The sequence below is a fragment of the Lates calcarifer genome, linkage group LG11 (assembly GCF_001640805.2).
Source record: "Lates calcarifer isolate ASB-BC8 linkage group LG11, TLL_Latcal_v3, whole genome shotgun sequence".
Classification (NCBI taxonomy): Eukaryota; Metazoa; Chordata; class Actinopteri; family Centropomidae; genus Lates; species Lates calcarifer.
Window position 1 is genome coordinate 14308889 of NC_066843.1, and position 22335 is coordinate 14331223.

The 22335-nt window shown below is 40.3% G+C and overlaps 1 protein-coding gene across 1 annotated transcript; it reads right to left on the reverse strand.

Moving 5' to 3' along the window:
* Nucleotides 1–1344: 1344 nt before the first annotated feature.
* On the reverse strand, nt 1345–12568 carry LOC108881053 (SEC14-like protein 1). The gene is made up of 16 exons (XM_018672823.2): nt 12385–12568; nt 11910–12011; nt 9007–9156; nt 8658–8789; nt 7957–8085; nt 7632–7851; nt 6968–7077; nt 6531–6720; nt 5938–6026; nt 5762–5832; nt 5453–5624; nt 3624–3758; nt 3083–3217; nt 2658–2909; nt 2336–2514; nt 1345–2061 (listed from the first exon to the last, which is right to left on the reverse strand). Exons 2-16 carry the CDS (start codon nt 11970–11972, stop codon nt 1959–1961), a joined length of 2130 nt encoding a protein of 709 aa, XP_018528339.1. The 5' UTR covers nt 11973–12011; nt 12385–12568; the 3' UTR covers nt 1345–1958.
* Nucleotides 12569–22335: the final 9767 nt, after the last annotated feature.

A 22335-nucleotide genomic window follows, 5' to 3' on the forward strand; every position in this document is an offset into this window, starting at 1 on the left:
CTAGCGCCATCATCTGGTCAAATTTTGGCCAATTTGTCCAATACTTTGGTTTATAACTTGTAATTCTTAAAAAAAACGGGTGACTTTCCCATCAGCGTCAGCTGTACTGTGTTTAGTGCTAATGAGAAAATATCAGTATGCTAAGAGGCTAAACTAATCAGTGAACATCAGCATGCTTCCTCACTGTAAGTATGTTAGCATGCTCAAAGCACTGCCTACAAAGTAAATCCTAGCTAGCCTGCTAACATGGCTATAGACTCTTAGTCCTCCCATAAAGACCAGTTTTTTAAACGTAACACTGTTTTTGTTGAGACCATGATTCATTTTTAGCCATTACTGTAACTATACCTATCACAGATATTTAACTTCACTTTCTGACCAATTCTCTGAAGCAGTTTGTTCATGTTTGGTGTTAATCACTTGAAATAAACTCATAAGATAACTATAAATCATCTTAACGCTTAGTGGCTGTGGGTCAGCTACCAGCCCTCCTTCACAAGGTTGTTTCAGGTCAATGAAATAGGTGAATAGATTTTAATACAATATACTCTATATTATTTAGAAGTATTCAATGTACTTACCAACCTTTTGTTACCTGTGTAATGGACCTTGTTTTTCAAGCCTGCGAAGGCCAGTAAAATAATTCAGCCTTAACTCACATGACTGCTCAAGAAGAAGAGGTTTTAATAGCAAATAAGGCATATTGGGAGAAAGAAGTGCTGGTATTTATGTGGACAATGTGTGTCTTGGGAGGTCATTAGACCAAGCTGAGTAATTCAGTAAATAAGCTCCTGGCAAAGTCAGTACACTTCCTCTTTCTAACAGCCCTGACATGCCAGCAGGAAGCCAGGCTCCCGTTCAATCAGCCCCTCAGAAAACTCAATCCACCTGGCTTTGTGTTGGGATAAAACACGACATAAGTTTGCAAACCAAGAAAAGAAGAAAAAAAAAAACATAACACAGGGAAATTCAATTAAGCTTTAGCTAGAAGCATCTGATAAGTTTATGGAAATTAAAGTTTTATGTAAATCAGTTGTCTGCCTGGCTCTGTGCCAGATCACAAGAGGCTGCACTATATTGCATTCAAATTAGCTGCCTCAGAAAACTCAGCAGCTATGCCTAACAAGCCCAAAAACAACATTACATGGAATCTAGAGTATACTGCATATTGTAATAGATTCTATATAATCTACTCACTCTTCACATCTCACCTATTGCTGAGGATTTGTTTAATAACCCATCTCTATGATTACTCGAAATTACTACTCCAATAAAGCAGCATTACTGCAGTCATTGTTTCCTCAGAGTTCAGTACAAAAACACATTCTGGGGGATACATCAATATTAATTTGTGTGATAAATGTTTTATTTAAAACAACACTCCTTTCAGTTCCTTAGAAGACCAAACAAAGTGTGTGAGTAAAAACCGTATGTGTTAAGTTCACTGCAGATCTGAGAGCAGTCCCAGGCACAGAGTGCACTGACATCTTGTGGACAAAGAAAGCAACTTCAGGGACAGACACACTGAGCATTTCACATTCTCTCATTGATTCTTATCTAAAAAGTGCTGTTTATGAGGCTTTTGAATTTATTTAGCAAATAGATGCACAGGAGATACTCCTCTGTAAAGTCATCTTTATGGACATGTATCTAACTACAAATCAGATACTTCACATTTGCACTGCACATTTGTGTTTGTTATACTGTACATGAATATAATACAATCAAAAACTAACAAGTCAGTCATCACAGGCACAGGAAAAACTGATACATCATTCGCTAGAAACAAAGAAGATCACTGAAACATTACTGACCCACTAAAATGACAAAAAATAAACATTTCTATTGTCTGATTAAATTCTAATTTAAGTTTATGAGTTAAAAAAAAACTATAAGACATAGTCAGATATCAGTAAGTTTTTGGTCATTGTTGCCTTGAGACACATGCTGTGCAGATGCTACCTTGAGATGGAACTGGCATGTGATTGGCTAGAGGAAGTAGTGGCAGCACTGAGCTGTGAGAAACCACTATGGCAAGACTCCAGGCTGGTCATGGATCCCCTAGAAATAACAGAAGTGACAGAGAATTAATTCTCAGATATGATTCTACCCAATTAATTTCTTAAAAAAGAAGGTGACATATGTACAGTATAGCAGGTATACAAAAGTACATATCTGGCAAAGTTGTCTGCAAAACATAAGGGCACAACATTTCCAGAAATATCACTAGACTGATTTTCAATAAACCCATACAAGAGAAGTGCAGCCAGTGTATTATACAAAGAAAACACAACACGACCAGAAAAAGAAAGCTCAGCGTAATAAATAAACTGACCTGAAGTCATGGGAGGCCAGCACCTCGGTGTAGTACATGATCTTACACTTGTGGGAGGAGACCTGGAGAGAGGCCAGTACATCATCCACGCGGGGCAGGCTAGAGGCGGTGCAGGCCGGAGAGCTGTGGAAACGCCACTGGAGGATGTAGAAGCCAGGCCAGCGTGTTATGTGGGAGCCCTGATTGAATAGAGGAAAGCAGCAGGATTCATTTGAGGCGACGATGATAGAGGATTAACTGCTCTGATGCAACAGAGGGACAATCAGAGTTTAGTTGAAAGCTATAAAAGAGAGAGAGCTGAGTCCACCATCTTCCCTCTCACCTGTACACTCTCTCCCTCCCTACAGGTGAGGGCTTTCTCCACCATGCTGTAGTCCTGGCCCAGCACCCAGTTCCTGTCTATCAGCTGGGCATTGACGGCCCCTAAGGATGTGATGCCGTGGGCTCCTAGTGTGTCTTTCTTTGGAGGCTGAGGGGCCCTCTTGGAATGGTAGATATTGAAGACCACATCTCCTTTAGACACGTCAAAGTCCCAGGTGATGACAGAGGAGGCCTCTGTGATCTCGATCAGCATCTGCAGGAAGGTGTAAACACAGAACAGCAGACAGCAGGTCATTAATCACACACTTCACTTTCACTACAAGCCTGCAGTGTAGATCTCTTCCAGGTGGTGGCACCAGAATCCACAGCATAAAAATCCAGCATACACAGAAACTGGAATTGAGAAGAAATATACCCAGACTGTACCTCATAAGGGGCTCCCTTGAAGATGCTGGCGCTCTTATAGATGGAGTCGGTCAACAGGCGATTCTCCTCACTCTCCAGCTCCTCTGCTGTCCTGTACAGAGATTTGGGGACCATGCCTCCCTCAGGGATGTCACACTAGAGAATGACAATTTTTAAAAGGACACACAACTCCTATTAATATATGTTAACATCTCTTAAATGTGTCTGACTGTTTGTAAATAAGAGTTTGTCTTATGTAATTGATGCACATCTTTGTTTTAATATTAGGCAGCCCTATGAGATTTTAAGTAAGGCACCTCTGAAGACATCTATTGTACCAAAGGTAGGTAGTAATTTGCTATACCTGCTGATGAGAAATGAAATGACACTTGTTGTGGGTCTTGTGGGTTAAAAACACTGCATTCTGAAACTGACACAATGAGCCACAATGTCCAACCAGGAGAAACAGCTATGGTACACAGGAGGATGTAGAAGGCCAGCCAGCATGTTTTCAAAATAAAATTTACAAGTAGAAGTTCACACACTGAGGAATAAATCTCACCATGCAGTCCCCTCCCAGGAAATCAGGGATGATCTCTCTGTCAATGTAGTCCACCAAGCCTCCTGGACCCTGGTAGTCATTTCCAGCATAAACAAGAAACTTCTTTCGGGTGTTCTCATCGATCAAAGGACTGATCTAGAAACGAGGCACCAACAGTCATCGGAGAAATTTATGAACTATAAAATTCAAACCATGAATATTTGAATTATTGATGTTTGAGAAACAAACAGATCAGCTAGTTTATTGCTTGTACTTATCATCATAATATGATAATATGTTATACTGTTATATTAATTTTCTATCCATCCAATAAATTGTTGCATCACCGTGGGAATATATTCCTGAAAGCTGGTTTAACAAAGTTGAAGCCCTTGGTTCCAGATCAGCTGATCAGAGTTAGTTCACTCATCTTTGAGTATGTTCACTTTGAGTTAGGACCTCAGCAATAGAGCTTTTGAGTCTCCATCAGTAGAGTAGAGCCACTAAGTTCACACTATTACATTTTATTCAGCAGAGTCCACCCATTCATTATTTAGCAGAACTGAATTACCTTAATGGGTGCTGGAGTCCTACTGTTTGTTAGATTAGATTTTTATATATATATCTGTTCAGCTGTAACCTGGTGAGGACAAAGTGCTGGTGGCAGCAGAGGATAAAACCAAACAAACAAGACATATATTTTTTCATAGACCTATTATTGTAACCTCATAGTGTCACTCATAGTCTTATCCTGACGATTTTGGATATTTACAGATGTGAGTATACATATTTAGATGTCTTCTGTTTTATATAGTATTTAATGACTATATTTCAACATAAAGCAAATTTAAACACAGTAACTGAAATGCTGTTAAAACAAGTTAAACTACACACAGCCATATTCAGAAACACACTTTTAAACTACCACACTACAATGTTTAAGTCAATCATCCTCACTCAGAAATATCAGGCAATCTCCTAGTATAATGTGATAGCTATGATAGGAATGTTCAATCAGTGTCTAAAGCTTCACACAGATTTTCTAAATATATTTTGATGACAGACATTGACATTGATGTTACATTAGGACCCTCAGGTAACAAACTAATATCCAACCAGGATTTTAATCTTCCTCTCCTGACATAAACTTCTGGAAATTAATGAGCTCTGATCTGCACCTCTGATATGGGCTGTATATACTGTATGAGGAAATGAAACAGCGTGTCAGACAGCTCCTTCAGGCTCAATGAGGGGGGAGGAGACAGAGAGAGAGGAAACCTGCCAGGGTGAAGGTTAAGCTCACAGAGCAGGTTACCACAGTAACTGACAGAAAACACTAAACATCCTTTCTGGAATGACCCCCACATAAACAAACCATTACAGCCCATTGTGAAAACACTTACATAATGATCAACTGTGCACTGTTTTCATTACTTTTATTACTGTTTAACTTTATTTTCAGATATCTCTCTGCTTATATTACTACTTATCTTTATTTCTTTGCTAAATGCTGTTTCTATCCTACAATCTATACTACTGCATATTGCTATGGCAATGATCAACTTTCTCATGGGGATAAGTTAAAATCTCTGCATACTGCTATAATTATCTTCAGTTGTTGGTTTTAGTGTTCTCTGGTCCTCCTCCTCATTTCCGTTGTTTAATTGCTCATATTCACAATGTGGTTGGATGGCACTCAACTATTCAGAATTCCTATTAAAGAAACTATCTGCAAAATGCAGCCTTGGTGCGGATACAGCATGTCCTTCATGCAATCATACATGATGGGATGATTAATCACAATCACATCCATGGCTGCACATCTATTGTAAGCACAGATTTATTCTCACCAGGGTCCAGAGCACTGGAAAAACTCTAGGCGCCCTCAGTATGAGGACACGGCCCAGAGTCTCGGGGTAGTTGGCCTCCACCACCTCGATGATTCTCAGCAGAGCCTTAACGCCTGGTCTCCACAGGTGACGCATGTTCAGACCCTCCAGATCTACCAGGCAAGTCCAACAGCTGAAAGCCGCCATGATAGCATAGACATAGCATGACTAGATATATACTGTATATATGTATACACAAGCATGTGTGTACCCAGTCAGCAGGTAGCTAGCTAACACTGACAGAAGACCGATGAATTAATATTCAGGCACCTGATAGGTCGTCCAAAGACTCTGGTGTTTTCCTCACAACGCCTCAGTCCCTCCTCATTGATGGACAGGACCTGGGTCACAGTTGTAAAGTCGCAGCATTAACATGACTGAAGATATGTTACATGAAAATGACTGTGTATATGTGCATGTAGAAGCATATCCTAATATTATATCACCTGTCTTAGAAGTACTTCCTCTCCCAAGGCTCGAACTAAACCCTTAGTGTCCATTTGACCCAGACGCAGGATATACAGAGGACGGCCATCTTAACACACATGCACACACACACAGAAATTAACAGACTGTACAATGATGTAACATTAATCTTCTGAATTAGCAGATTCTTTTGTAGAAATGACTCTTACTATGCTTAAGACCACTCGCTGCCTGTGTAAAGCTGGTATTTATCATTCTAGCAGGTATTAATTTAGCATGTGAATATTCAAAGGGCACTTCGCAGCTGCCTGCAATCAAGTCCCAGCTCTAACCAGGTATATCAGCTGAGCTGTTAAAAGCAATGACTCATTTTTAAACATGGGAGCTACAACAGATGGTGCTCAGACTTAACAGTCAATAATTAACAGCCTATTTTAACCTGTGTGGACTTTATAAATACAGACGACTAAATCTGTCTTTATCTTCTTTATCTGTACATTCACTGATAAGTGTGCACTTTCATTGTAGGCAAACCTCAGCACACTAAAAGTAGGCAGGGAAATAAAATGAAAATGGGATGACGTAAATATAAGATAGATAGACAGATAAAAACCTCTGTCGTGGTGGTGCCAGCCTCCAGTGTAATATTCCTGGAGCAGTTGTGGGCGCTCCCATGTGTCCAGCAGGAAATCCACCTGATGTTGTTTCCTCCAGGTAAGAGACTGGCACAGAAACTCCCTGGACTTGTCGAGGTTGAAATCCCTGGCCCGCAGGAAGCGCAACACATGCTGATCCTTTGGAATCTGTACACAGCAGGCGGGGGTCGAAACTTCAGTGCTGAGTTTTAAGTTGAAGTTCTTTGACCTCTCAGCCAATGGTTGCCAATTTTCTGTTTGTAATCTACAATATATCTGCGAACAGCAAAACTGAGTTGAGAGTGGAAGCAGGAGCTGAGCAGAAGTCTAGGTTATGTGAAAGTTTAGAAATAAGTGTGTATTTTACATAATTGCACAAACAGCTTCCAGTAAACTGTGTTTGTGTTTACGTGACCTTGCCCTTGTGGGTTTCCTGGAGCCACTGGCGCAGTCGAATGAGACAGCTCTCCTGCAGAGGCGTTAAATCACCTAGGTAACGTCTGATGTAGTCAGCATCCAATTTGTCTACGGGACAAAATTTACAGCGTAAAGTTAGCACATATTGCGCACATCAAATACAGACACCAGGAGCTATTCACTACAGTGCATTTTCAACACGAGTTATAATAATTTAAAAAGGCAGTGAACAACCAAAGAAAACACTGCTTTAAGGCACCTAGCAACTTAGCACCTTAGCATGTTTTTTACCAACTAACAATCAAGGTCTTTTTAATTCACAAGGACAAACATATATTCAGCTTTTAAAATATTACATTTTGTCCCATAAAACCAAGATTTTGTGTAGAGTTTAGTGTTGTCATTGTTAATATTTACAGACTCCCCAACATTGTAACTGACAACAGTGTTAAGATTTACTCAAGGACTTGGCTAGGAAAGCTGTACCTTGTTAGTTTCTACCCTCCGTAAACATCTTTGAGTAAACATAGGTAGTGTGAAGCAGTCATGTGATACAAAGGAACAGTATACATGACGCACAACTTTTACACTGCACTTTTGTCTAGTGTTGTGTTGTTGGCTGCTGTTCTGTACTTGATTGTACTTGGTGAGTAACCACTGACCATCAGGAGAGCCAGCCCCCGGCTCTGTGGGACAGGCTGGGTCTTTGCTGGGCTGCCCATCCTTGGCAGTGTTCACCGGGATGGCTCTGGCAGCAGAGGAGGGCGGCAGCTGGAGCCTGGCGCCAGCACTGCCAGAGACGGCAACCGGTCTCCAGCGAGGTATATAAGTCACTCCTTCTTCCTCCAGCTCTTTGAGGTAGTACTCAATGATTTCTTTCCCCTACAACAGAGGAGGGAGATGGAAACAAGCTGAAAAATACACAAATACTGAAAGAAAATGTGACAATGAATACTGTATATGCTATGTATCACAAACAATTCAAACCTTTTTAATGCTACTAGCATACTGTTTCATAGCTATCTTCTCTGCCGTGCTCTCAAAGCCAAAAAAGGACTTGATATCCAGACTAGCTGTCTGTTCAAAGCATGTCCACTCCTCATTCTCTGGATGAACCTGTGGAAGACAAACAACAATGCATTATGGATGCTGAAACTTCATCTTCAACAAAAGTGAAAGTAATTTAAGTTGCAGGCACAAAAAGACTAGGACACAAATTCATACTAAAGTTACTTCTAGGCTGACTGGTATATCATATCCAGCAGAAATGATTTTGCTGGTGAGGATTATGTTGTGGAAAGTCAGGAAGATTTTAATAGGGAGGATGATATTTGTGTGAGTCATACAAAACCACCTGTTGAAACAAGTGTTAAGTGCATTTGGCACACTATGGGAGGATCACTTAAAATTAATAATTCATGCACTGAATGTGGAAGCCAGATTTTCGCTGGTACACACCTGCAGAAGTGCCAATCATCTATACAACTGTGACTTCTATTTTACTGCCTGCCGTTTTCATCACATACAGTACTGGCTTGAGGACGGGCTCTGTGCCACCGACAGAGTCACGGGGCATTGTAAAAGCGTCACATGGAAACAATGAAACGAGAACAAAACCATAGAAATAAAATTCCCAGGGGCTCTCGCTTCCTGGACACTTTGTTATTATGTTCAACTGTGAGACTCACTGTGTATTTGCAGCACTCACGGACGATGACTCTGCTGGAAAAGGTCTCGTTGTGGACCTCGATGTGGAGCGTCCTGTCTCTGCGGTTCAGTTTGTTCTTTTGGATAAAGTACAGGTAGTCTACACCAGCAATCTACATACAGAAACAAACAAAAACATCCCTGATGAATATGTCTGATGCCATAGTTTGTGGTGACATTGTATTGCAATTTAATGAAACACTGCCACACAATAGTGCTTTCAAAATGACCATTCTCTTTGTTCCTCCAAAGGGATCATTATACCTTATTATAGCAATTCTAATGATTATTTCATGGCCTTTGCTCAGTAAAAAGTCAGAGGGCAGGTACCCTTTTGAGAAGTCGAGGAGCATCAATGTCGATCGTGCAGCGCCTCTCGGACACCAGCGTAGATCCATCCTCACTTTGGTTTTCACTGATGATCTCACTGTCCACAAACACTGGGATTAAAGGGCACTTTGGGAATCTCCTTACATAGGCCTGAGAATGAGAAATATATCACACAAGAAATAAAGTGAAAATCAGTGGAAGAAATCAGCAGATTCTCTAGTGTTGATTTTGTGGTGAACTTGGTGTATTGTTGAGTCCAACACTGGTATGAGTTCATTCTGTTCCACTGAGGGTTTTGCTTTTGTTCTGCCCACTGTGAGGCAGCTCTCTGATTGGCCAGGACGAGCTGCTTCGAAAAGACCCATTACAGCAAGGTCACTTTTATTTTCAATGAGAGTAAACTATAATGAAAGCGCTGCTGACTAAACAGAACAGGGTGAGATTTACAGCACATAATGGCTGTGTCAGGCTAGGCTGCATTTAATAGTTAGTACCTTTGACAGTTTATATAAATATATATTAACAGTTGATGTTTTGTGCACAGCGACAGCCTACAGCTGTGGCAGCTTTGTGTTTTACGGCCCACAGCATCCTGTAAGACCTTCTGTCCAATCCAGTTCCACCACAGCTCACTTGTCAATATTGATTGAGTCGCTGAACTGGTGTTTCAGGATGTGCAAAAATACCCCTCAGTCTGTGTAACTAGCAACAGCTTTTGTTGAGAAACTATTGACATGTAACCAGGGGCAGAGAGGGAACTAGACCATTAAAATATGAACAGCTGTCTGTTTAACATTCTGGAGTAACAACAAATTAGTTCACCATGGGGTAGAAAACTACTGCTAATACTCTGGAGGTATTCAGAGCCCTAGATGTGCAGTAAATCAGCCTGATTTCTTAAGACTTAAACTATTTTAAAGACTGAAGAGCTAAACTGACTGTTCTGGCTATAAAAACAGACCAAAGGCACAAGACAGCAGAATCTTCAGTAGTTTTTCTCTCCTAATGCACATTCAGTCTTTCAGCAACACACACACAAACACACACACCCCCTACTTGTATTGATACAACACAGCAAGTGAGCGATGCGATCAATAAGATGACATTATTCACTAAGAAAATTAATGGGAAAGGTTTCCTTGGTAATTAAGCAGCATTGACTGATGTTGGTGTAGCAGACACGCTGCACAAGAAAAACAATATGTTCCACAAATTGCAGGCAAATTTGAAATCATTGTCTTATCTTTTTCTTTTAAAACTAAGCATAGTGGGAGCAGAAAAAATAAAATAAGAGCAGGATGAGTTCAAGTGGAGCTGTCAGTGGCCCCAGAGGACAGATCAGAAACAGTCAGAACAGTTTCCACTATTTTACACCATTATATCTTATGTTAGGAAGCCACTGAGACTTTAACGACTGTAGCTGTGTAGCTGTGAAGGATAAGCAATGTTTTATTTCCTCAGGTGATGTTAAAATGAAATTCAAATCTACTAATGTCAGCCAATGTACAAGCAGGAGTAGTGTATCTGCAAGAAAAGAAAACTAATGCACTTCTATTACATAAAGACCCTGGAACATCATAAAAATGTGTCACAGAAGGGACAACAATGATGTCAATGATTTAACAGTAATATCCATGACACTGATTAGGACTGTTAGCTGCAGTAATAACCGTCAGTGGTGGGATCAGGAAAGGGACTAATGAGAAAGCTCAGAGATAAATGGGAGCGGAGGAGGTGATAGACTGTTCACTGGGGTCTGTCCTTTATGCTGCCGAGGCCTGGATCTTTTCACTGAAGCCGTTATTTACTTTGCACAAAAGGCTTATTTTGAGATCCTTTTCAGTAACCTGCAGCGGTGCAGAGAGAATTTTCAGGACATGAGATGTTTCATGGGAAATGAAGCCTGTGTAGGTGTTAACTTGGACTGTGCGGTGAAGAAGTTGCTGTCTCCAGCTGCAAATTGTCGCTGCAGCGTCACAGTCTTTGCCCCACTCTGAGGATGTTGCATAAGTCTTTAGCTTAATATATGACTGCAGAGAGCAAGAAACAGCAAGCACAGACTGTAAAAGTGGGTGAAACCTGGCTGCCTCTCTTGGAAATTTACATTCATTTTACTTGTGTCCTACTTTTGCCAGAGTTCCTGTTCTTATATAAATCTAAAGCATTTCCCACTCAAGGAAAACAAGTTTATCAAATGGTGAATAAATGTTTGGAAACTCGGATCTCCTGCCATTGATAATGACTCTTGAACACAACCGCATTACAATCGAAAATCTACAGATACAATTATACAAAATAAATCATATACTCCTTACCTCCTGATCTCTCCTAGCTTCAAAGATATAACTATATATATTCAACATCTAGGCCAGTTAAAGAAGCATATAAAATGGTCGGCCTAGTGTTGAATAAAAAGGAAATAGACTTTCTTCTGAGAGATGGAAAGTTTAATAAGCAGTTTTCTCACAGTTTGTACCCTGCAGATTACTTTATTTTCCACAGCACCAGGAGAGGAGAGAGGTGGGTTTACTGTAAATTCTGTCCAGTCAGTCATCATGAAGCATTTATCGCCAGTAAGAGTATATCAAGAAGGAGACAGATGGCCCTGGGAGGCAGACAAAGGTAGAGACACTTTGTAGTTTTCTTAAAGCGTCTGGTCGTCTGCACATTGCCACAGCTGGGCCCCTGGCATCCAGTGAAAACTCTGCACTTTGACTCAAATTTTTATGTTTCATTTCTATTTTCATTAAAGAAAAAGTAAAATGTTTAAGGTGAGTAAGAGTCAAAGCCACACAGGCTGGAAAAGATACAAGTAGAGTCTCCAGTTTGGTTATGTAAGATCCTCACATCTGCCTCTGTCTTATGTCACATTAGGTAAGAGATGACATGACCACTGCACTCACCGCCATTATTAACTCAAATGGATGTTTGTAGACCCGAACAGGGGACTGGTATTCCTGCACCATGGTGGAAGTTCACTCACAGGCAACCTTGAGTCAGATTAACTGCAGAGACAAAAAAACATTACACAGCAAAATAAAAACCACAGAGGCGTGACAGCAATCTCCATGGGTGATTGTACTGAGTTCCTGCCATAAAAAAAAGTTTGTATCAGCTGAGAAGAGAGAGAGAAAAAGAGCAGTGACATTCACATGACCCTATTTTGGGCTGAATCACCTCCATAGTAAAGCTGAACTGTAGTCTGCACAGTGCGAAGTGGCAGAGCTGGAGAGAAGTTTTAAAGCCTCCATTTGGCATAAATAATACATATGAATAACATCAAGTCCTCAGAGGCATAAAATCAGTTTGTTGCAGTGTAAAAACTTTACATTGTATTTAGTCCCAAACGGCCTGAACAGCGGGGAAAAAACGACTTACAGCAGATTTCAATCTCGGCCGGTGAATTAAACGTCACTGTAGCTGCCTACGTCTCTGTGTGTCCTTCATGCTGTCAGCTGAGTGGGCATTGTATAGATTCCCGCATTGTAAACTGCAAAATGAAAAGTAAAACACTGCCCGTATCCGCCCGTCAGTCTCACTGTGGCTCGGTGCGTAAACTCCGCCTCTGTCACACAAACAGGAAGTTACGCTTTTTCTTTCTTTCTTTTTTTTTTTTTTTGAAAGTTGGAAGTTCTAGTACGAGGCGTTTTTTTTTTTTTTTTAATTGTTAAAGGTCCAGACGCTACTTTGGCATTTAACATGTCTAACCAGCAACAAATCACAACTGGAGGGGTTTGCTTAAGAACATTATGATTATGATAGTTTGATTTTATAACTGACCGGCAGTTAAACCTTTTTATTAGTTTCCATGTTCTGTACAATAGTTAATTTGACAAGCAAAAGTACATGATGACCAGAAGTCATGTTAGTGCTATAGGATGATGATCATATGATATGTCTTATGACTACAGTTCGAACATGGGACATGACCTATATGTGTAAAACAATGTATCTTATGCTATTTGTGTGACTTCTTGGGCTATATATACTCTATATATACTCTATATATACTCTATATATACTCTAAGTTCTCTGTGTGTCGTCGTCAAATTTTCTGGTTGCATGAGCAGACTGTATTTGACCAATAATAAAGTGCCTTCATGAAGAATTGATCAACTACAGAGTATCTATACCTATTCTTCTCTATGCGTCTTCTCAAAGAAATCTGCCTTACACATTATAAGACTTTGATTTTACTCATTAAAACCAAAAAGTAATTCACCTTTGACCCAACTGTATTTCCAAGAGGCGACAAACCTCTGCCCTTTAGCTCCATGTTGCTTTCTGCTTTCCACAAAATACACAGATTTTTTTTCATTTTCATCCAGTTCTTGGCCTGACTCACTGTCACAGCTCTGTCACCGTTATTTTCTTGCAAACCAATCACAAATGATTTTGCAGTTCTGTCCTTCACACAACCACCTCCTATAGTGAATACTGACTGACAATGTTGCAATAATAGCTGTGACATTTTACCCATGAATATTATGTTGCAGAGGTATTCACTGTGTCGTTCTTGACTGCCTCACATTAGCTGTTCCAGGGAGATGCAGCTGGTCCCACATTGAAACTCCTGAAGCAGCATCTGGGGTGGAGGGAATTCAAAGCTTCTGGATCTGGCAGCCTACAAAAGGTACTGGAGTCCAGCGGGGGACATCCTGAGAGGGGGAAGTGGAGTTCAGATGAGCTTTTTACCCCCCCCCTTAATCAGCCTCAGGCAAAAGGAATAATATTAGCATAACGCAAGCTGCTGCTTTCAACAACTGTCTCCAAACAATTTTGGATAAAATTGTGTCACTTTTGTGCAATTGCACAGTTATTTTGATCCGTCAGAGAACAGAGCTGTGATATTAACGGTCAAACAAAGTCACAAATCAAATCACCTTGAGTGTTCAAAAAAGACTTGACAAACATGTTGTACAGAAAAATGAAACTACAGATCCTTCTCTGCAGCACTTCTTCCCTTTTCCTCCCAGTGGGTGTATTTGGTTGTTTTCACCGAGGGTATAAAAGTTGAGGTGTCTGTTCAATTTGATGCTCTAATTATGATCAAGAGCCATAAAAAGCATCCTTGACTCCATTATGACAAAAGTGATTACTTTGAAATTCATAACTTGTCCCTATCCCACCGCCTAATCTGATGATAAAGACTCATCTGTTCCTCCTATGTAAAACATACCCTCAGTTATTTGTGCTGACAGTAGTCCGGCAAAGGAAAGCGTGAACACTTAAGTTAACTGGTTGTCTCCTTTCAGCTCGGCTCATCACCTCCCTGAGCTCATCATCATCCTTTTTAGAAGCCTCTTAGCTCTCCTGTCTAATTAACTCTAATAATGACTAAAGCATCCTGGATGCATTTCACCCCTGAACAGTGCCCAGACTTCACAATGACTCCACACACCTCAGACACTGTTGCTCGGAGCTGAAACCTCTGGAAATGGATCTCATGGAGTTTATGCGGCTGCACAGCTTTTCATTCATGAATTGGTAATTCAGAGGATAAACAGACCTCTTTTCATCAGCTGTTAATGAGCAGAGAAAATGAATAAAACTATATGTTACCAACATCACAAGTAATGACTCATAAATAAAAAGACTCTTAGTGATCATTCTAAAGAAAATACACACAAATATTCAACAAACTCAAACAAAGGCCTTTTAGTGTAACTGAAAACTCTTATGCAAAATAACCTCAATTAAAATGGAGGTCATCTCAGAAAAAGAATAATAGACTGAGCTTTAGAGATTTGAAATGATTTTCACACAAACACAGAAATTATCCAGAGGCCTCAGAGTTTAGCACTGAGTATTAAATCCATTAAAATTGAATTAAAGCAACCCCACCTCACACATTCATATCCAACTTTAGACGCCCTGAAAAGTCTGACTTTCCCAAACAGGGACACTTGTACTCCTGCAGTTGCCATGCTATAAAAGATATTGTGTACTTATTTAGGAAGAAAACAACTAATCTCTTTGCATTCCTGGAGACAGCTCACCAGTATACTTCCACAGTAGTGCTACACTGCTGAATCTTAAGACAAGCTGTTCAAACCAAATATATAACAGCATAACATTAGCACTAGGTAAAATGTCTATGGCTGTGCTATTTCACAGGACAGCCTGTACACTCAGATCAAAAATTGTGCTTGAATTCACTGAAATGACTGAACTCACATAAATACTGTAGTCCACTTAATGTGATACATAATAGATGACTGAGTCTGTGTTCTGTTTTGTCCTTGAAGATTGTTGCAGAGTTCACAGGAGCCAGAGCAGGGTTTCTATCAGTCCTTGGAAACCATATTTCTTGGAATCTTAAAATCTAAAAAAGGCGATTGTTAGCAGGACCCTTGCAGAGATCTGCTGCCAGACTGAAAAGAGGGTTGGCATTTTCTTTTTCTCTCCTGTAAGAGCACCATTTTCCTTAGAAAATGCCTCTACTTAATTTGACTGTTTTTCCTGCCTGTTAAACCGACAGTATTGTATATGTATATGCAGACTTGAGTACTGCATATCTTGGCTGTTTTGAAGGTTCTACCCAGGGTATATGAGAGGTCTCCGCATGGACAATTCTCACCTTATCTTTACAACCTTCCTTCATGCCAGCAGGACTGCAGACTGTCATACCTGAAGACAGCCAGGAGCCACATGATTGCCCTGCACCTTAAACCACTGATTGAACAGGTTTGTTTTCATTGAATAAGTTCACATTTTGTTTAAACAAAAAGGAACGATGCTAACTCCTATTTGTTGTGCATACTTAATTTTTCTGCCAGGCAATTAGTTTCCTAAATTCTATTTTGTCTTCCTTAATTTAAGTTGCCAATACAAATAGAATAGACAACTAGAAGTGGTGAGGGAATATGGTTGGCAAAAAGCAAAGAAGAAATGATTCAAATACTCAGCTAAAAGCAATGTTTAAATGCTTGAAATAGTTAGTAGATAAGCAGTGGCAATAATGTGCTATAAGTACTGAAAAAAAAATTGAAATAGTTTAATAAAAGTAATGGATCAATTGTTGAAACTTCCAGCTGTAGCAGTACAAATAAAAACTAAACATTGACAATTTCATCAAATTATTCTAAATAATGGGTTTAAATAACATCCACTTCATAATCCATTCATCACACAGGCCTATTTGAAACATGACTGGTGGTGTTGATGAGGAAGCACTTGAGCTCATCTGACAGGGCTGTGGGGGTACATCAGATATAACTGTTGTAAGAGAAAGTAGCCCTGAGGCTAATCTGACTCAAGATGCTGGCGTGTTGATCTGTATTATCTGCTCATTATAGCAAAGTTTACTGAGCGAGAGAGACACAGGGGGAGGTGCTTTTTAAAATCAAAGATAAGAGATTGTCAGTATTTCATTTGGCAAGATTCTTGTTGGAGGAAAGTGTTTGACAAGAAAAGCTGACAAATATTTAACTGTTGATGTTTCAAGGTAAATCACACAAACTTAATTTGTCAAGAGATGATATTTAAACCAGGAGCTAATTTTACAAACAGTTGCAAAAGGTAAAAATCTGTGATGAGTGAGATTGAATGTAATGAATAACAACTCAAAGCTGCAGGCACATACGAACTCAATTTCATCGTGGTGACTCGTTGATTAGCTTTCAGTGAGGTTTAATGGGTGCACCACTCCATCAGGGCACTTTTCTTTTTTCACTTTTTTCTAGCTATTATGTAGCGTGTTATTATTAGAATGGATTTACTCATTCAAGAAGATTAACAAAAAAACGCATTAATCAATCTCCATGCAAATATCCAGGGTCAGAAACATACATTCCCTTAATGAAAACACTTTCATCTGCGGTAATGAACAGTTGATCTGTAGATCTGCCAGCCGGTCAGATGAGACACCACACACTTAGTGCAACGGCATAAAGGTCAGACTACAAGGAGCAAGCGTAGGTGGTTTATTAGTGATGCAACTCCTGTGAGCTCCTCCAAGGGATTTTTTTTCTTTTTTTGAGTGGGAAGGTTGTAGGTCAGTTAGGGTGGCAGTGGCAGTAATGTCAGCCTGGTTGAGCACCATGAATATGGTACATAATGACTGGTCTGTCAGATTCACTGTTCTTTCACTCGCACAAAGGAGGAGGTGTTGTTCATTAACTGTCCACTTGAGGTCCCCAGTCCATTACCAATAATTGGAGGATCAACAGGATATCAGATGTAATGTGTTATTTGTGAAAATAAGTTCACTTTCTCAAAATCAAGGGGATTAAAGAGGGGAAGTGAAAGATGATAATTCATATCGGTAAAAATAACATAAACATGATTTACCTCATGCTGGAGGACAGTTGACTCTCTGCATGTGGGAGTCAGTCAGTGCTGTAGGGCTGGGATCAAGCTGACACACCAGACTAAAACAGCCTCTCTTGGGCTTTATCCGTAAGAACAGCCTGCAGACTGCCCAGTGTCAGATTCATTTTAATATTCAGAGCACCTCCTGAATGCCTCTGAAGTGCCACGTAGCGTGAGACACTGTGATTTTAAGCTGAGGTGGAGACCTTATCCTGGACCCCAGCTGCCTGTCAGTAGAATGGAGGTCAAAATAAATACAACAAAAAACTATGTTTGAGCATCTGTGTGTGTTTGTCTGACAGATTTTTAATTGCGAAGTTGAACTCAAGGGCACACACACATTTACACGACAGTTCAGAAATAAGTGGAGGGAAGGAAAAGTTTTCTAAATCAGAACATTTTGAGCAGTGTTTTATCAGTAAAAAGTGTGAGTATGATTGCCTGCTGTTAGTTTTACATGCATCCTGAAGAACCACTTATATCACACATATCTGTGTGAGCTGGACTGAACCTCAAAGATTTTTTTGCTATTGGGTATTTTATTGAAGTGGGAAAAAAGCATGTAACTCTTTAATTCAACCGGTGCAATATAAATGCAGGGAGATATTCTGCTCATGTGAGTGTGTGTGTGTGTGTGTGCATGTGTGTATGTGTATTTTAACAGCAAAATGATTTCCTCCCCCGGTCTCCTCCACCCACACACACTAACCCTGTGTATTGGCACTGTGCTTTTTGCTCAGTACACCCATGAATCTCATCTTAAAGCATGCTGGTGAGGAAAACAGAGCGAGCAAAGAAAAACATGAGGTGAGTTTTTGGGCTTGGCTAAGACAGAGACTTAACATGCTGTAGTTTCATATCAGTTTTACATTAATGTCACATAGGACGCCCAGGAGGAGGAGCAGAAAGAAGTTCATATAGTCGTAATTGAGATAACAAATTTGCTTATGTGGACAAAGAAAAGGTGATTTTCTGTCTTGACATTGTTCAGAAATATCACTGTGGTACTGTGGTGATGTATTCTGTCAGGGGTTATACGCCAATCTTGCAGAAAGCAGTGTGACTGCCACCTCTTGTTGTCACCTTGAAGCTTTTTTTTTTTTTTTTCCCAGCACAGTGTCAGACATCCCAGCTCTCCAGACATCAGCATGGTCACACTTTGGAATTACCATGGTACTACAGCACACACATGCAAAGGCTAATGAAATACATCCCACCCCTCCACCTCCCCCAACCCTGTAAAACCCCACATCAAACCATGCCAGCTTCTAGCAGGATAGAATTTGAAACAGAGTGGTGAAATGAGGTGTGATTTATGAAATCCCATGCCTCTCATCTAAGAAGAAGAAGAAAAAAAAATCTGATTCTTGTACTGCATACTTGTTCAAAGAAACATCAAGCAGAGAAGGGAAATTTAAAATTAGCCGTCTAAAATCGCTGTAAGACGGAAAATCATGTTATGGCCCGGGAGCAGGGCTAAAGTAATTACATCTGAGAGCAATACATTCCAACATTGAATTAAAGAGGATATGGAGAACGAGAAGCAGACCCAACAGATGGGAGGGGAAACAAGGCGAGGAAGGCGACACACTCCACACACCAAGCACTGCCCTAAAAAAAACTACAGGAGATGCCATATTCAAGCAGCACCTGTGACATTTTTATGACCACAGAACATGCCAAAACTGTCAAGGTAGAAAATTGCTGAACAGTTTGTCCACATAAAGTTAATGCGTTGCAATATGTACATAGCTACCAGAGCAACACTAATAGGTCGGGTGCAGGTGGCTTCAATCAAATAGCTATGGCTGCCCAAGACCTTCAGGATCTATAGAGTTGATAGAGTTGGCAGCTGCAGTCACTTGTGTTTCAGGTGTAATGATGAGCTCAGAATTGCTAATTAGTAAATCTATAATGTTTTGGTCTTCTGATATCAAGATGGATTGCAACTCTCCAGACTCTGAGGCGCAACATGACAAACGACTTTTCCCACAATCTGCTCAGAATCAATCATCATGATGTATGCTTCCAGTGCCCTTTCATATTCAAATGAGGAAGACGTCAGAGCGAACAGAGTCCGGGCAGCTGTGGAAAGAAGAAGCCAATTTGGGGAGATTTAAAAGAGTGATCATTGTCTCGTATAAGTCATCTTGTCCTGGCTCTGTTGCTACATCCCAGAGGAGAGGCTGTATTCTTTAGTGTCTGTCAGTTTAATGGAGATTTTCAACTTGTTAAGTTGGGAAATACTGTGTTAACATGTTGTATTTAACAGGAGTTTGTGCTCAGGCGGTCATCAGTTGGTAAGTATGTCACATTAACTATTGCAAGGTGTAAATAATAGGAGTCATCATAACACTTTTTGTTCTTTCAGCAGCTTGGATGTGCTGTCTGTCGCATTACAGATAAATGATGATATATTTACCATTAACCTTAGATCAGACAACATTAGATAAGAAAATGAACCACTGGCATGTCAGTACACAAAGTATGACGCTACCACTAACAACTGGCTAGCTTAGTTTAGCATAAAAACTAGACACAGGGATAAACAACTAGCCACTTACCAGCAACTCTTAAGCTTGCTAATTAACAAAAACTGTGTTAAAATGACACATTGTGGTTTGAAGGGGGTTTTACACTGAACTATTTCTTGGACTGGTGTAGTGACATCCAGGACTCTCCTCTCTGGCAGCCTGAGGGTCACAATAAGACTCCAAGGAGTCAGACATATATATCTCTTTAATCTCTAATATGGAGGGAGAGACAGCTGCAGGTCTGGCTTTCAGGATACACCAAGGCTGAATCCTTCAAATGCTGCAGCCCTTTAACTGGGACAAAGCATACAGTACATCTTCACCACAGTAGTGGTGTCTGTGCTCAAGTAATACAGAGATAAGTACTTCTTGTAAGTGAAGGTTACAGACTGAAATGCTGGTTTACACTGCCAATATCCAATTATACATTCAGCAAGAGCAAATCAGTCCACTTGGTAAATGAGAAGATTGATACCAGTTTTAGACCAGAATGTATTCAGCAGTTGGTCAGCTTTAAACTGACCATTATTTATGATTATTATTATTATTTTTTTTACAAACTTTGCACTGCAAGTTGCACTGCTGCACAAAAATACTCCCTTTTACCCCATTGTCTTGTTTCCGTGCACTGTACTTACATTTAAGTACCAGTAGAAAGCAGTAAGTATTTTACTGGGACCTGATTCACATCAGTTAGTTTTATTGCTAGGAGCCAGTCCCAGCTGACACTGGGCAAGGGGTGGGGTACACCCTGGACAGGTCACAACTCACATTCACACCTACAGGCATTTTAGTCAACAGTTAACCTGCATGTGTTTGAACTGTGGGAGGAAGCTGGAGTACCTGGAGAGAATCCACACAGGCACAGGGATAAAAATGCAAACTCCACACAGAAAATCCCCGACAGAACCAGGACCCAGAACCTTGCTGCTGTGAGGCGACAGTGCTAAGCACTGCACCACCTATTATATCATAAATTGCAGGCTATATCATAACATCTTAACCATGACTGCTTATTAGAAACCTATTAGTGACTGTGAAGACTGTATCTGAATTGCCATAATTTTAGGTTGTCACACTCCTATTAAATGGTTGAATTCCAAATGCAGATTTTTGTAAAACTTAAACATAAATAATACATTTGTCCAGTACGATGTGAAATATCCTTATATGAAATTGAATTAAGGTTGAATTAACTCAAATAAACCTGAAGCTATAATTTCAAATTTGGTTTTCTTGCACAGTCTGTGTTATTCTTATTCAGCTTCCTGACACAAACCTCTGGGCATAAGTGTGTTTTTATTTCACTGTGTGGCAACTGGAAGGAGTTGCCTCCCCCACAGCTGCCGCTATAGCGGATGTTAACAGCCTCATTCACTTTTCATACTTTGGCATTTTCAATAAAGATATCACCATGCAGAATATTGCATAAGACATCCACATATATATTTGTGCTTTTCTGTATAGACAGACAGTGTGTAGGAGAGGATTCAGTGTGGCGTTCTGCTTTCAGCTACTGACTTTCTCAGCATACACTGAGCATCACAGCCTCCCTGGTCACAGCTGAAGCAAGAAAGACAAAAAAACAAACACCAGCACCTTAGCTGTGCAGAAATTCATTAGTTTTTTTGGTTTCCTGTGAGGAGGTGCCCTGTTGCCAGAGGTAACTTGGTGTCAGTAACAACAGTGGTGACATGTAATTAGTCAGATCTGACAAGCCAGGCAACAGCTGTGTCCGTCAGTGCAGGTGGGAGCCTTAACTGGCTCGATCAAAGTGGGAGATTATAGCGGGGAGATGTGACAGTAGCATGCCACTCTGATTTATTTGTTCACCCCGATGTCAGCTGAGCACTGAACACTGATAGCACTGCCTGTTATCACACACACAACCTCGCTCATACACACACCCCTGCTTCATTTTAGTGTCACTCTACATTCAATGAAGAATAATTATCAGGCCATTATGAAGATCTAACAGCTTAGGAAACAATTCTCTGTAATTACATTGTCAACCTGTATGAGATGACTTGCTTGTGCATGTGGCTTAAGTGATTGGAATAAGTAACTCCTGCAGCTACTTTTATTGGATTTCTCAAAATAGCTGCAACACCATACAGATCAACTCTGACATAACAGGCAAGACAATTATTTCCCTCTTAAAGAAATAATTGGAACTGACTGAAAATAAAGTAACTGTCTGGAGAGACTATGAGGAAGACCCAGTGTGGTCTGCTACCATTCTCTGTTTTTGCTGTTGTCTCGTTCAAGGAACATCGCTAACAGAGGTCAACTCAAGTGCCCCACAAGGACACACGCCAACAAACATGACACTTTCCATTATACAACCCTTAACTGAGTCATGGATTAAACCACAGCCATAACCGGGAAGCTGAGGGAATTGATTAGCCAAGTGTTGAATCATTTATCAAATATCTTCTTTTGCCTGCTAACTGCGAGCTGAGGTGCTCATCTGAAGCATTTC